General features: G+C 45.8%; 1 protein-coding gene across 1 annotated transcript in view; it reads right to left on the minus strand.

The window, feature by feature from the left end:
* The window catches only part of myg1 (myg1 exonuclease), a 29,618-nt gene extending 14,588 nt beyond the window's left edge, over nt 1-15,030 (minus strand). The window contains exons 1-6 of the mRNA XM_084192763.1: nt 14,737-15,030; nt 13,722-13,834; nt 9,372-9,531; nt 8,672-8,821; nt 5,383-5,505; nt 4,813-4,994 (exon numbers count right to left, since the gene is read on the minus strand). Of these exons, the coding sequence (XP_084048889.1) occupies nt 4,813-4,994; nt 5,383-5,505; nt 8,672-8,821; nt 9,372-9,531; nt 13,722-13,834; nt 14,737-14,973 (965 nt within the window). The 5' untranslated portion in view covers nt 14,974-15,030. The remainder of the gene's footprint in view (nt 1-4,812; nt 4,995-5,382; nt 5,506-8,671; nt 8,822-9,371; nt 9,532-13,721; nt 13,835-14,736) is intronic.
* Between the last annotated feature and the right edge of the window lie 1,727 nt (nt 15,031-16,757).

Below are 16,757 nucleotides of genomic sequence, written 5' to 3' on the forward strand. Positions count from 1 at the left end.
AATAGGGACGCCCGTTCTATTCATTTTATTTATATGGCAGCACATGCATTCAGGAGCGAAGGAGAAGAGAAAAGGTGCATCAAAATTAAATTAAATGTTGAACGGTTATTACGGAGACCGTGATCATTTGGCTGGCTAATTACTATCATCCAAAATGCCCTGATCGTCAGAACCCTAGCGACACCTTACATAGGAAGAAGTTCCTCCCTTAGATACAAACCTACAACTCAGGAAGCTGTTCCTTCCCTAGCTACAAACCTACAACTCAGGAAGCTGTTCCTCCCTTAGCTACAAACCTACAACTCAGGAAGCTGTTACTTCCCTAGCTACAAACCTACAACTCAGGAAACTGCTCCTTCCCTAGCTACAAACCTACAACTCAGGAAGCTGTTCCTTCCCTTAGCTACAAACCTACAACTCAGGAAGCTGTTCCTTCCTTAGCTACAAACCTACAACTCAGGAAGCTGCTCCTTCCCTAGCTACAAACCTACTACTCAGGAAGCTGTTCCTTCCTTAGCTACAAACCTACAACTCAGGAAGCTGTTCCTTCCCTAGCTACAAACCTACAACTCAGGAAGCTGTTCCTTCCCTAGCTACAAACCTACTACTCAGGAAGCTGTTCCTTCCCTAGCTACAAACCTACTACTCAGGAAGCTGTTCCTTCCCTAGCTACAAACCTACTACTCAGGAAGCTGTTCCTTCCCTAGCTACAAACCTACTACTCATGAAGCTGTTCCTTCCCTTAGCTACAAACCTACAACTCAAGAAGCTGTTCCTTCCCTAGCTACAAACCTACAACTCAGGAAGCTTCTCCTTCCCTAGCTACAAACCTAAAACTCAGGAAGCTGTTCCTTCCCTTAGCTACAAACCTACAACTCAGGAAGCTGTTCCTTCCCTAGCTACAAACCTACAACTCAGGAAGCTGTTCCTTCCCTAGCTACAAACCTACAACTCAGGAAGCTGATCCTTCCCTAGCTACAAACCTACAACTCAGGAATCTGTTCCTTCCTTAGCTACAAACCTACAACTCAGGAAGCTGTTCCTTCCCTAGCTACAAACCTACAACTCAGGAAGCTGTTCCTCCCTTAGCTACAAACCTACAACTCAGGAAGCTGCTCCTTCCCTAGCTACAAACCTACAACTCAGGAAGCTGTTCCTTCCCTAGCTACAAACCTACAACTCAGGAAGCTGTTCCTTCCCTAGCTACAAACCTACAACTCAGGAAGCTGTTCCTTCCCTAGCTAGAAACCCACTACTCAGGAAGCTGTTCCTTCCCTAGCTACAAACCTACTACTCAGGAATCTGTTCCTTCCCTAGCTACAAACCTACAACTCAGGAAGCTGTTCCTTCCCTAGCTACAAACCTACTACTCAGGAAGCTGTTCCTTCCCTTAGCTACAAACCTACAACTCAAGAAGCTGCTCCTTCCCTAGCTACAAACCTACAACTCAGGAAGCTGTTCCTTCCCTTAGCTACAAACCTACAACTCAGGAAGCTGTTCCTTTCCTAGCTACAAACCTACAACTCAGGAAGCTGTTCCTTCCCTAGCTACAAACCTACAACTCAGGAATCTGTTCCTTCCCTAGCTACAAACCTACTACTCAGGAAGCTGTTCCTCCCTTAGCTACAAACCTACAACTCAGGAAGCTGTTCCTTCCCTAGCTACAAACCTACTACTCAGGAAGCTGTTCCTTCCCTAGCTACAAACCTACAACTCAGGAAGCTGTTCCTCCCTTAGCTACAAACCTACAACTCAGGAAGCTGTTCCTTCCCTAGCTACAAACCTACTACTCAGGAAGCTGTTCCTCCCTTAGCTACAAATCTACAACTCAGGAAGTTGTTCCTTCCCTAGCTACAAACCTACAACTCAGGAATCTGTTCCTTCCCTAGCTACAAACCTACAACTCAGGAAGCTGTTCCTCCCTTAGCTACAAACCTACAACTCAGGAAGCTGTTCCTTCCCTTAGCTACAAACCTACTACTCAGGAAGCTGTTCCTTCCCTTAGCTACAAACCTACAACTCAGGAAGCTGTTCCTTCCCTAGCTACAAACCTACAACTCAGGAAGCTGTTCCTTCCCTAGCTACAAACCTACAACTCAGGAAGCTGTTCCTCCCTTAGCTACAAACCTACTACTCAGGAAGCTGTTCCTTCCCTAGCTACAAACCTACAACTCAGGAATCTGTTCCTTCCCTAGCTACAAACCTACAACTCAGGAAGCTGTTCCTTCCCTTAGCTACAAACCTACAACTCAGGAATCTGTTCCTTCCCTAGCTACAAACCTACTACTCAGGAAGCTGTTCCTCCCTTAGCTACAAACCTACAACTCAGGAAGCTGCTCCTTCCCTAGCTACAAACCTACAACTCAGGAAGCTGTTCCTTCCCTAGCTACAAACCTACAACCCAGGAAGCTGTTCCTTCCCTAGCTACAAACCTACAACTCAGGAAGCTGTTCCTTCCCTAGCTACAAACCTACAACTCAGGAAGCTGCTCCTTCCCTAGCTACAAACCTACAACTCAGGAAGCTGTTCCTTCCCTTAGCTACAAACCTACAACTCAGGAAGCTGTTCCTTCCCTAGCTACAAACCTACAACTCAGGAAGCTGTTCCTTCCCTAGCTACAAACCTACAACTCAGGAAGCTGTTCCTTCCCTAGCTACAAACCTACAACTCAGGAAGCTGTTCCTTCCCTAGCTACAAACCTACAACTCAGGAAGCTGTTACTTCCCTAGCTACAAACCTACAAACCCAGGAAGCTGTTCCTTCCCTTAGCTACAAACCTACAACTCAGGAAGCTGTTCCTTCCCTTAGCTACAAACCTACAACTCAGGAAGCTGTTCCTTCCCTAGCTACAAACCTACAACTCAGGAAGCTGTTCCTTCCCTTAGCTACAAACCTACAACTCAGGAAGCTGTTCCTTCCCTAGCTACAAACCTACAACTCAGGAAGCTGTTCCTTCCCTAGCTACAAACCTACAACTCAGGAAGCTGTTCCTTCCCTAGCTACAAACCTACAACTCAGGAAGCTGTTCCTTCCCTAGCTACAAACCTACTACTCAGGAAGCTGTTCCTTCCCTAGCTACAAACCTACAACTCAGGAAGCTGTTCCTTCCCTAGCTACAAACCTACAACTCAGGAAGCTGTTCCTTCCCTAGCTAAAAACCTACAACTCAGGAAGCTGTTCCTTCCCTTAGCTACAAACCTACAACTCAGGAAGCTGTTCCTTCCCTAGCTACAAACCTACAACTCAGGAAGCTGTTCCTTCCCTTAGCTACAAACCTACAACTCAGGAAGCTGTTCCTTCCCTAGCTACAAACCTACAACTCAGGAAGCTGTTCCTTCCCTAGCTACAAACCTACAAACCCAGGAAACTGTTCCTTCCCTAGCTACAAACCTACAACTCAGGAAGCTGTTCCTTCCCTAGCTACAAACCTACAACTCAGGAAGCTGTTCCTTCCCTAGCTACAAACCTACAACTCAGGAAACTGCTCCTTCCCTAGCTACAAACCTACAAACCCAGGAAACTGCTCCTTCCCTAGCTACAAACCTACAACTCAGGAAGCTGTTCCTTCCCTAGCTACAAACCTACAACTCAGGAAGCTGTTCCTTCCCTAGCTACAAACCTACAACTCAGGAAGCTGTTACTTCCCTAGCTACAAACCTACAAACCCAGGAAACTGTTACTTCCCTAGCTACAAACCTACAACTCAGGAAGCTGTTCCTTCCCTTAGCTACAAACCTACAACTCAGGAAGCTGTTCCTTCCCTTAGCTACAAACCTACAACTCAGGAAGCTGTTCCTTCCCTAGCTACAAACCTACAACTCAGGAAGCTGTTCCTTCCCTAGCTACAAACCTACTACTCAGGAAGCTGTTCCTTCCCTAGCTACAAACCTACAACTCAGGAAGCTGTTCCTTCCCTAGCTACAAACCTACAACTCAGGAAGCTGTTCCTTCCCTAGCTACAAACCTACAACTCAGGAAGCTGTTCCTTCCCTAGCTACAAACCTACAACTCAGGAAGCTGTTCCTTCCCTAGCTACAAACCTACAACTCAGGAAGCTGTTCCTTCCCTAGCTACAAACCTACAACTCAGGAAGCTGTTCCTTCCCTAGCTACAAACCTACAACTCAGGACGCTGTTCCTTCCCTAGCTACAAACCTACAACTCAGGAAGCTGTTCCTTCCCTTAGCTACAAACCTACAACTCAGGAAGCTGTTCCTTCCCTAGCTACAAAGGAGGGAGGGTCCAGGTAATTTACTAACATCCTCATAGCGATCATATGACTAGTTCACACAGCAGTCTTGACAGTCCACCTTGGTTTCCAACCATCACACCCAACAACACTGTCCACATGACTAACAGTCAGTCAGGTAGCACCGCCTCAACTTCAAAAACGTTTTCTCCTGTTTGCACCATAAACGTTGAGGGGACCAATAGATAGAGCAGACTATAACGTTGGGCACTATGTAGGCAGCCATTAACATTTAGGGTACCATTTGACATGTGCCCAGTGTGTCTTGTGGTGGTGGATGTATGGTGTGTAGTCTGACAGGGACACACTGGACCCTCCACTAGTTCACTACACCAATAGGCAACTATAAAGATGCTATCTAGAACCTAAAAGGATTCTTCAGATATCCCCATAGGAGAACCCCTTTTTGGTTCCTGGTAGAACCCTTTCCATAGAGGGTTCAACTTGGAACCAAAAAGCATTCTCCTATGGGGACAGTTGAATAACCCTTTTTTTCTAAGAGTAGTGTGCTACATTTATAGGGAACGATAAAGTAGTGCACTAGATCTGGTTAGTGTACACTACCTGTTATTGAAGGTGTGCAGACCGGCTGGGACACACTGGACTCTCCACTGTCCGTTCTGGTCAGGGTAGAGGACAAACTTAATGGAGGTGTCCACGCCCAGCTCTTTCTCCAGGGAAAACAGGTGCTCCTTCCAGGGGCAACCACCCTGAGGGAACACCACTACCTCCCCACTGGGGTCCACCTGGATGGACACAATCAATCAATCACATTTATTCATGAAGTCCTATTTACATCAGCAGTGGTCACAAAGTGCTTTGCAGACTCAAACACTGCATCGACACCTTTTGGTGACACACACACAAGCACCCAAACACTGCATCAATACCTACAATATGGTGACATTTAATAGCATCTCACGCGAACACTTTGCATTAATATCTGTATTGTTACCACACTTAAACCGGTGCATTAACGCTGTAACTACATGTGTAACATACGTGTCATTTATTTTAAAACAGACAAAGTACTTCTGGGGAGAACCAACATGACAGACGGTGTCATCAGAACAGCGCCCCCTGTCCGCTACCTAATGAAAGTGAATATCTGCATGTCTGTGGTAGGGACTGTACCTGGTTCCTCATCTGTACAGCTCCCTCCACCACCACACGGGCAGGAAGCCAGGAGTTCTGGTAGAAGTCAACCCGGTCCAGGAACTCTGCTCCTACCATGGCCAGGGCCTTGTGGAAGCCCTCCTAACACACACAACATGAGGAGACAACATGAGGAGACAACAACAGGAGGAGGAGCCAACAACAGGAGGAGGAGCAAACAACAGGAGGAGGAGCCAACAACAGGAGGAGGAGCCAACAACAGGAGGAGGAGCCAACAACAGGAGGAGGAGCCAACAACAGGAGGAGGAGCCAACAACAGGAGGAGGAGCCAACAGGAGGAGGAGCCAACAGGAAGCGCCAACACAACATGAGACAGGAAATGTCAGGAGACATAAGGTGACAACAGGAGGAGGAGCCAACAGGAGGAGGAGCCAACAGGAGCAGGAGCCAACAGGAGGAGGAGCCAACGGGAGGAGGAGCCAACAGGAGGAGGAGCCAACAGGAGGAGGAGCCAACAGGAGGAGGAGCCAACAGGACATGAGACAGGAAATGTCAGGAGACAGAAGGTGACAACAGGAGATATCAGCAGTCTTGCAGGACATGCTGGGATAGCACTACAGCTGCTGAAGTAGATACAGGTAACAAACATTTTTCTACAAGGACAACTAAAGGCCACTAACAGACAGACACTCATTTATATTCAACTTTTATACGTTTTCATATTTCCAAACGAGATCTTGAATGGGAAAAAAATTAAGAAATCCTTTTTGGAAAACCACAATTGTACTGTTAAAAATCCTTTCAGTTGATGTGAACAGTCACCTTTCCTCTCCAGTCGAAGCTGATTCAGACAGACAAGTTTAATACTCAGCCTCGGATGATCCATTAGGGAGCAATGGCAGAATGAAGTCTCTCTGAGCACTCCCGAGTCAGTCAGTCCCTGTCAGTCCCTGTCGGTCGGTCAGTCTCACTCTCTCAGTCTCACTCTCTGTCTCACTCTCTCAGTCAGTCTGAGTCTCTCTCTGTTAGTCTCTCAGTCAGTCTCTCTCCGTCAGTCAGTCTCACTCTGTCAGTCAGTCAGTCAGTCAGTCTCAGTCTGTCAGTCTCAGTCTGTCAGTCTCAGTCTGTCAGTCTCAGTCTGTCAGTCTCAGTCTGTCAGTCTCAGTCTGTCAGTCAGTCAGTCAGTCTCCCAGTCAGTCTCCCTGTCAGTCTCTCTGTCAGTCAGTCAGTCAGTCAGTCTCTCTGTCAGTCAGTCAGTCAGTCTCTCTCTGTTAGTCTCTGTCAGTCTCTCTCTGTTAGTCTCTGTCAGTCTCTCTCTGTTAGTCTCTGTCAGTCTCTCTCTGTTAGTCTCTGTCAGTCTCTCTCTGTTAGTCTCTGTCAGTCTCTCTCTGTTAGTCTCTGTCAGTCTCTCTCTGTTAGTCTCTGTCAGTCTCTCTCTGTTAGTCTCTGTCAGTCTCTGTCAGTCTCACTCAATCTCTCTCAGTCAGTCTCTCTGTCAGTCTTAGTCAGTCTCTCTCTCTGTCTCACTCAGTCAGTCTGAGTCTCTCCCTCTCGGTCAGTCTCAGTCAGTCAGTTTCAGTGTCTCTGTCAGTCAGTCTCAGTTTCTCACAGACTGTTCTCACACACACACACACTACTGCTCCCAGTTACAGCACTGATGTGCATGTACGCACACGCTAGCGCAAACATAATGAAGCACACACACACACACACACACGCTCTCACACACAAATGTTCACAAACTCCACCCACACAGCACTGTAATCTCCTGGCATCTAGCTGAGCGTGTGTGCATGTGGTGTGTGAGTGAGTGAGCGCGTGGCAGCTGAGAGTTGGGACAGACAGGACGAGAAGTGCAGGAGGAAAAATCCATGACATTTTTTTCCCAATCAAAAAGTGACAGGGTGACAATTGACTGGATCAGGAAGTCACAGGGTCGTGGTGTAGCGCAGCCAGTCACAATCCACCGTGCCTTTCCAGGGTATAATAAACCAATAGAATCAACGACCAGCCGCTCTCCAGGAGAAGTAAGTGCTGCTGGTCTAAAGACAGGTGTGGAAAATGGAGGAAGAAGGCATTTTTTTCCCCTGCCCTCCCCACCTGAGCCAGATGATAAATCACACAGAGGTGTTTGACCTACTTGTCCAATCGGTGTACAGAGTTTAAAGGGCGACTGCACTTCCTGATTTGGCCTCGTTTTAGATTTGGTTCATTAAGAAATGCTAGTGGCCATGACTGAATTCAAATGTGAGTTGGTTTCTGGGTGTGGTTTCATGTGGGTGTTCGCAGGTGGGAAGAGTTAGACAAATTATTTTGCCAATTAGCTTCAGCTGGCTGGTGTGTAACCGTGGCAAAGTTGGTTTTACTTTGGATAGCCTATCTCCAGGGCTAGTTGGGGACCGTCAATAAATGACACAATGTAAATGAGAACATTTTCATGTTGCACACTTTTTAGTTCTCATTCAAATGTTTTCAATAATTGTATATGAATTTCTACAATTTATAGTTGGTTTGAGGTTAAGGACATTGTAATTTTAAGCTATTTGAATTTTTACATATTGTCCCATGCACATTGTCTAATTTACAGATGGCGCCTGACTAGCCCCATAGGGATATCCAAAGTCAACCCAAATTTACCACAGGCATTACGATTGGGTCACGTCCAGCTGCACTCCGAATTGATGATTACTTGTGTGCTGCCAGTTGTGGGCATTTGAACAGCATTGTAACAAACCCAACCTTCACTTACATTGTGATTCAGTCACGACCACAAGTCTCACAAGACTCCATTTTGGACGAGACTGACTTTATTACCAAAATTATCATTTTTACCCTTTGTAGTCAATTTGGACAGTATAATACATGTTTCTGACATATCAATGCCACATAGGCTGTTTCTAAATGAGAAGTTGGTTTTTAGGGGCATTGCTCTTTAATGGTTCAACATCCTCCTGTAGATGCTAAACGCTTGCCTTACTCACAGGCCCTGTGTGTGTGTGTGTGTGTGTGTGTGTGTGTGGGGGGGGGGGGGGTGTATACCGAGCAGGTCCGTTGTCCCTGTTGGATTCAGATGTATCGACTCAGGAAGAAGAGATTCATTCAACCAGACATCCTGGTAGGGCCTTATAGTTATTCAGAAACACTGGCAGAGCTAAAATCTCTCCTTCTCGGAGCTGCTTTTGGTGCTGTTTTGACACCACAACAGTGCTAACGTTGGCCTATATTAATAGGCAGACACACACAGCTGTAGTAACTGAAGGCTGGTCTCCAGCCCTTCGATAGGTGATGTTTCTACACACTGACTAACCTCTGTGTCCTGGCTCTTGCTGTTCCAGCGTGGGTTAAGGTGTCCGACGCGGGCGCTGAGCATGGTAGACACAGCGTAGCGAGCCTCTCCATCATACTGGGAGATCCCGTTGTCCACAGCATCCACCTCCTCCACCAAGTTCTCATACAGCTTCAGAGACAGAACAGAGAACGTTACATCCACCAAGTTCTCATACAGCTACAGAGACAGAACAGAGAACGTTACATCCACCAAGTTCTCATACAGCTACAGAGAACGTTACATCCACCAAGTTCTCATACAGCTTCAGAGACAGAACAGAGAACGTTACATCCACCAAGTTCTCATACAGCTACAGAGACAGAACAGAGAACGTTACATCCACCAAGTTCTCATACAGCTACAGAGCCAGAACAGAGAACGTTACATCCACCAAGTTCTCATACAGCTACAGAGACAGAACAGAGAACGTTACATCCACCAAGTTCTCATACAGCTACAGAGAACGTTACATCCACCAAGTTCTCATACAGCTACAGAGACAGAACAGAGAACGTTACATCCACCAAGTTCTCATACAGCTACAGAGACAGAACAGAGAACGTTACATCCACCAAGTTCTCATACAGCTACAGAAACAGAACATGGCAGAGAGGTTATCAGTAGGGCAGGAGGTTTTCCCTGACCCCCCCCCCCCCACCACACACAGTCTCATTCTCACCTTATCATAGAGCACCTCCAGCTGTCGGTCTCCTTCCTTTAGGGAGGTGAGCTGAGCCAGGACCCTCCGGCCAAAATGCAGGTAGACCAAACCAGCCGAGCTCAACTTGGTCACCCAGGGCTTCTCTGGACACAGGCTGTGGAACGTCTCAGAGAAAGTCCTGCATAACCAGAGAGCAGCACACAAAAATATGTTACGTCTCCATCTTGTAGAAACCTCCCCTTCCCCTGCATAATCTACAGCCTCTATGATTATGCTAATCCCCTGTGTTCATGGTCCATCAGATATGTGGCTACAGGCTGCTGAATGTGCCCCTAAACGTCCTGGACAGACAGCAGCACACCAACCCATCACTCACTCTGTCTTATTCAAATTCTAAAGCTTTATTGTCCCTGAAGGTTCTGGACAGACAGCAGCACACCCATCATACTTATCTAAACTCTAAAAGCTTTATTGTCCATCAACTTTATATAAGAAAGAAAAGCGTTAATTTGGCTTGAGGCTAGTCTCCTCCACCCCAGCCGTTCTTGGTTTCATCAGAATAAGAGCAGGGTGTGACGTCTGTCTTCTAAATACTATCTGGAGGATAAGTGCAGGGTGTGACGTCTGTCTTCTAAAGACTATCTGGAGGATAAGTGCAGGGTGTGACGTCTGTCTTCTAAATACTAGCTGGAGGATAAGAGCAGGGTGGGACATCTGTCGTCTAAAGATTATCTGGAGGATAAGTGCAGGGTGTGACGTCTGTCTTCTAAATACTAGCTGGAGGATAAGAGCAGGGTGGGACATCTGTCTTCTAAAGATTATCTGGAGGATAAGTGCAGGGTGTGACATCTGTCTTCTAAATACTAGCTGGAGGATAAGAGCAGGGTGGGACATCTGTCTTCTAAAGATTATCTGGAGGATAAGTGCAGGGTGTGACGTCTGTCTTCTAAATACTAGCTGGAGGATAAGAGCAGGGTGGGACATCTGTCTTCTAAAGATTATCTGGAGGATAAGTGCAGGGTGTGACGTCTGTCTTCTAAATACTAGCTGGAGGATAAGTGCAGGGTGTGACGTATGTCTTCTAAAGACTATCTGGAGGATAAGAGCAGGGTGGGACGTCTTGTCTTCTAAAGACTATCTGGAGGATAAGTGCAGGGTGGGACGTCTGTCTTCTAAAGACTATCTGAAGGATAAGAGCCGGGTGTGACGGCTGTCTTCTAAAGACTATCTGGAGGATAAGTGCAGGGTGTGACGTCTGTCTTGTAAGACTATCTGGAGGATAAGTGCAGGGTGTGACATCTGTCTTCTAAAGACTATCTGGAGGATAAGAGCCGGGTGTGACGTCTGTCTTCTAAAGACTAGTTGGAGGATAAGAGCAGGGTGTGACGTCTGTCTTCTAAAGACTATCTGGAGGATAAGAGCAGGGTGTGACGTCTGTCTTGTAAGACTATCTGGAGGATAAGAGCAGGGTGTGACGTCTGTCTTGTAAGACTATCTGGAGGATAAGTGCAGGGTGGGACGTCTATCTTCTAAAGACTATCTGGAGGATAAGTGCAGGGTGGGACGTCTGTCTTCTAAAGACTATCTGGAGGATAAGTGCAGGGTGTGACGTCTGTCTTCTAAATACTAGCTGGAGGATAAGAGCAGGTTGTGACGTCTGTCTTCTAAAGACTATCTGGAGGATAAGTGCAGGGTGTGACGTCTGTCTTGTAAGACTATCTGGAGGATAAGAGCAGGGTGTGACGTCTGTCTTGTAAGACTATCTGGAGGATAAGTGCAGGGTGGGACATCTGTCTTCTAGTGACTATCTGGAGGATAAGTGCAGGGTGGGACGCATGTCTTCTAAAGACTATCTGGAGGATAAGTGCAGGGTGTGACGTCTGTCTTCTAAAGACTATCTGGAGGATAAGTGCAGGGTGGGATCTATACAGACTGATTAGAACAGGAACATTGCAACAGAACACACAAATGAAATCCAACAGAACAGTCCCTGCCTGGGAATCTGAATGTCTGTGGCTGGCTACCTTGAGCAAGGCAGCGCTTAGTGCAAATGAAAACACATTTCAGTCAAAATTCAAAACACTTGAAAATAAATGAACACTCCTTGTCTTTCAGTGAGATGTCTCTACACAAGTGCTGCCTTTCATTTTTAGTAGGCCAGTTGATAATGTCAATCAACTCCACCCAGGGAGGTGTCTACTGAGCGCGTGAGGAGATAAGTGCTTCACAGCAGGGGAGCCAGCAGTGGTCATTTAATTCCGGCTTAATTGAGACACTAGGGTTGCGTGTTAAATGGCACCCTATTCCCTACATAGTGCACTTATTTTGACCAGAGCCCTATGTGCCTCGGTCTAAAGTAGTGTACTATATAGGGAATCGGGTGCCATTTGGGACGTAACTCACTTCTAGCACAGCACCGCTGCCTGCTGAGCACCGAACGTCAGATAAGTGAGCGGCATGCTGTGTGGCACATGGTCGATAGCTAGCTAATTGACCTAGCAACAGAATCCCTGCATAAATTATACAGAGATGGCAGTTACATTTTTTTAAACATTTTTAGTCATTTAGCAGACGCTCTTATCCAGAGCAACTTACAGGAGCAATTAGGATGAAGTGCCTTGCTCAAGGGCACATCGGCAGTTTTTCACCTAGTCGGCTCGGGGATTAGAACCAGCGACCTTTCGGGTACTGGCATAACGCTCTTAACCACTAAGCTACCTGCCGCCCAAATAAGGGAACAAAGTTAAAAAGGATGAAAAATGGGACACAGTGGACCAATCAGCCGTCTGTCAGTCTGTCTGTCTGTCTGTCTGACACACGTTTCTATCTGAATGTTCCGGAATCTTGTGACCTACCGTTCCGGAATCTCGTGACCTACTGAACGTAACAGAGTTGTATGGTGTTCTGCGTTTGCCATGTTGTTGCCATAAACCCATCACTATCCCCACCCCTTTCCTTATACCCTCTGCCTAAAACTGGTCTAGTTTGATTTGATTGGTGCCAGGGGGCCTGGGTGTTTCTATGCGGGCTAGGGATGGGATGGGGGGGTGGGGCAAATCGATACAGTAGAGTATCGCAATATTATTGACGATATTATATTGATTCTTTTAAACCGTTTTTTTAAATATTTTTTTGCTAGGTAGTGAACGTTAGCTAGCGCCACCTGAGATAGCAGCTAGACATAATGACGGGAGGGAGGGAGAATGGAGAAGCTTAATTATCTCTCCTACCTGCTGGGGGGAAAGACCTCTGGCATTTCCATACCAATCATTAGACAGACAGGCAGATTAAGCCTTATAAAAAATACATGATTTCGCTCTTATTTCAAAATGTGTTTATGCACAATGCAATAGACCTAGAACAGACACTTGCCAAAAGTAAATGTATGCTATGTCAGTGTACCTTATATAAATCCACATCTCTGCAATCATGGGCTCTAAGACTACAGCTTGTAGTTGGTGTCAGTATGTTATCCTGTAGAGGCGAAGGTCGAGTCATGCGTCCTCTGCCCCCAATGTGTCGGAGGAAACACCGTTCAACTGACGACTGAAGTCAGCCTGCAGGCGCCCGGCCCGCCACAAGGAGTCGCTAGAGCGTGATGAGCCTTAGTAAAGCCCCCCTCGTCCAAACCCTCATAACGCTGGGCCAATTGTGCGCCGCCCTATGGGACTCCGGTCACGGCCGGTTGTGACACAGCCTGGGATCAAACCCGGGTCTGCAGTGATGCCTCAAGCACTGCGATGCAGTGCCTTAGCCCGCTGCGCCACTCGGGAGGCCTTATATGTTATTTTCAAAGGTAGACTGGCTCTGGCAGCTAAAACAGCCAAATACTCCATCTAAACCTGCATCAATTCTCAATTGCGAAACAGTTCTGGAAACATAAAGCCCTTTACTTTCATATCACATCAAACTAATTTCAAATGCGAAATACAAACTTACTGTACACTGTTTTAACCAGCTTTATCACAGTTGCACATTTCTGGCGACCTTCTTCCGTTACACACAGGTGTTTGGAGCATTCTAGATAGTTAATTAGCACAAGTGGTCCCTCTGTCTTCCGCAAACACGCGCCGTAACATGGAGATATGGCCATGTGGGAAAACACTAACCCTATAAAAGGTGTGTATCATTTTAACGTTTAGTTTTTTTTAAATAATTTCTCGCTGATATGAAAGGTCCTTATGCTTCCAAAACTGTACCACAAGCGATGCGTGTTACTGTTCATACCGAGCGCCGGGGCTCTTAACAAAACTCCCCTGTAAAGAAGACGCCTTCGTCCAATGACTTGTGTGTAATGGAATGGAACTGAGAGTCATGATCAAGGACTAGGTATTCTGTACCAGTATATTCCAAAATCTTTGACTGTACCTCTGATGATGGTCATAGAGATGCTTCTTGGGGTCAAACTCTCCGCCCACATCCACCACGATGTCACACTTGGCGAGCTCGGCAGGGTCCCGAGTTCTGACTATCTCAGCATCCTGAGAAGAAGAAAAAAATGAAATGCAGCAGAAATTACTAAAATATCAATATCAAGACGAATGTCCAAGATATTGGATCATCTCTGAAGCTGGAGACTTATCTCCCTCACTAACTTTAAGCGTCAGTTCTCAGAGCAGCTTACCGATCACTGCACCTGTACACAGCCCATCTGTAATTAGCCCACCCAACTACCTCATCCCCAGATTGTTATTTATTTTGCTCATTTGCACCCCAGTATCTCTATTTGCACATCATCTTCTGCACATCTATCACTCCAGTGTTAATACTAAATTGTAATTATTTTGCACTATGGACTATTTATTGCCTTACCTCCATAACTTACTACATTTGCACACACTGTATATAGATGTTCTGTTGTATTTTTGACTGTAGTTTATGTTTACATTTGAGTCATTTAGCAGACGCTCTTATCCAGAGCGATTTACAGTTATGTTAATCCCATGTGTAACTCTGTGTTGTTGTTGTTGTTTTTATCGCACTGCTTTGCTTTATCTTGGCCAGGTCGCAGTTGTAAATGAAAACTTGTTCTCAACTGGCTTACCTGGTTAAATAAAGGTGAAAAAATAAAATAAAAATGTAAGGAGCTGTGGAATCATTTTAGCTGAGCTTGCCTGGTGAACCGGCTGGGGGAAGCTAAAAGGAATGCACCCAAGAATGATTAAGTGTCTTATCTTGGAGAGAGAGGACCATGTGGTTTAATGAAATTCAATCTGATTGGGCGTACAGTCGCTAGTAGTACAGTCGCTAGTAGTTAGCTGGCATTAGAACATATTAGCTATCTAGCGAACTCTTGTCTTTGCCGGGGTGTAAGAAACATTCATCATGCATTAATATTAACCATCTAGTTACCTTCAAAATCGAAAAAATAAATGTTATGCACCTTGTACTCCGGGAGCTGGTGAAGGAAGAAACAGGCTAGCACTTCATCACAATGAAATGTCCCGTTATGGGTGCCGATTCTTTTAGCAGACATGTTTTCTGTGCAGAGTCGCTTGGGTTGGTGTGACATGTATCTTCGTATTGCAACTGGTATACTGTCCCTAACTGGTATATTTCTATAAACACTAGTAAACACTGAAGTTCGGATAGTGAATTTCAACAGGTTCGGCGCTAACATGAAGTTAGCGGCTACACACGCTGCTGATGATGATGAGACGGACTGCAATTTCAGACGGACTGGCGGCGTGCCGGATATGGCGTAGCTCTTCTTCTTCTTCTTCTTCTTCTTCTTCTTCTTCTTTGGCGTTTAACGGTGGTTGGCATCTAATATGTTGCATTACCGTCCCCAACTGGACTATAATATAAATTTACATTTTACATTTAAGTCATTTAGCAGACGCTCTTATCCAGAGCGACTTAAATCCATTGAACTTTGTGATAAATGATGGGAAAAGCGTAAAACTCAACAAAAAAAACAAAACACTACCCAGTTCCACTACTTTGACCCTATCTGCTCCTGCACAATGCCAAGGACCTGGGAGGACGTGACACCAACACACCCTGTAACTCTTCTGAAGTCAAATCTCGTATACCCAAATACTTCTCTGCAGCTGCCACCACAACATCTATTTTCTGTGATTTACATTCTATTTCTGTGGTACAGTTGATAACCATCGCTATGAACGCTAAGAAGCCAACCTTACTGAAGCATATATCACCTATCCCTCTGTGCTGGCACAGATCTACTACCTACAGCGGTCCTCTCAGGATCTCTCACCCTTGACCCATCCTTCTCTACTTTCTTCACTGCCTCAGCACACGACACCTTCTGCACTACTCTGACCCTAGCCACCTCAACCGGCCTTTCTCGCACTGGACACTTCCGATCCCCAGCAACATGGGCACCCCTTACAGTTAACACACACATATTTATCCACCGAAACTACACAATCCTCTATCTCATGCCCTCCTGCACACTTCCCACATCTTGAAATCTCCGTCTTACACACTGCTGCAACATGACGATAAACGTTGCACCTGAAACAGCGCAGTTTACTCTGCACAAAGCTCTAACAGGATAACTGATATCATAAAATGACTATCGTATCTGAAGATTATGCCTTTGTTAAATGTTTTAGATGGAACTGAAAGAATGTTGGTTGTTCAGGCCAGAGGGGGGATGTTTTATGATGTTATTTGAAATGTGCCGCTTGGAGGGTGACGCCCGAGGGGAGACTGGTGATTGGCCAGAAGAGGGGGTAACCCTTATTTTGGTATTGTCTATATAAGAAGGGTTTTAGACAATAAACCCCAGAGCAGCCCCTAGAATGGGAGGACACTGCTCTCCAGACCTCGCGAGTCTGTCACCCATGCTGAAGCTTGTGATCTGAATAAACTTTATGATCAACGTTCGGTATGAGCGGACTCCTTTTGTTCATCAGCAATAATTGCCACCACTCATCATATACGACATGACTTTGTCTGGTAGAGTCCTGACTCAAAAGGACTGACAGTGACTCTTCTGTTTCAACACCGGGTCTGCGTCGCACCAAACATCACAAACACCAGGAATCTTCAACTGCTCCACCTCCACACTTAACGCTACCCCAGAAATCACTCCTTTCATATTTTTTTTTTGCATTTTAGTCATTTAGCAGATGCTCTTATCCAGAGCAATTTACAGGAGCAATTAGGGTTAAGTGCCTTGCTTAAGGGCACATCGACAGATTTTTCACCTAGTCGGCTCTGAGATTAGAACCAGTGACCTTTTGGTTACTGGCACAACGCTCTTACCCACTAAGCTATCTGCCGCCATATGACACATCTAAGCATCCGGTTTGGGTTTTGTCCTGTTTCTGCAATACGTCATAGTTTATATATATTCACATTATATATTTTTTAAGTTCCACTAAATTAACTGAAATTCTTATGTTTTTTATTTTGGACTTCATTCAGCCAACT

The sequence above is a fragment of the Coregonus lavaretus genome (genome assembly GCF_964263955.1).
Source record: "Coregonus lavaretus genome assembly, contig: HAP1_SCAFFOLD_2186, whole genome shotgun sequence".
Lineage (NCBI taxonomy): Eukaryota > Metazoa > Chordata > Actinopteri > Salmoniformes > Salmonidae > Coregonus > Coregonus lavaretus.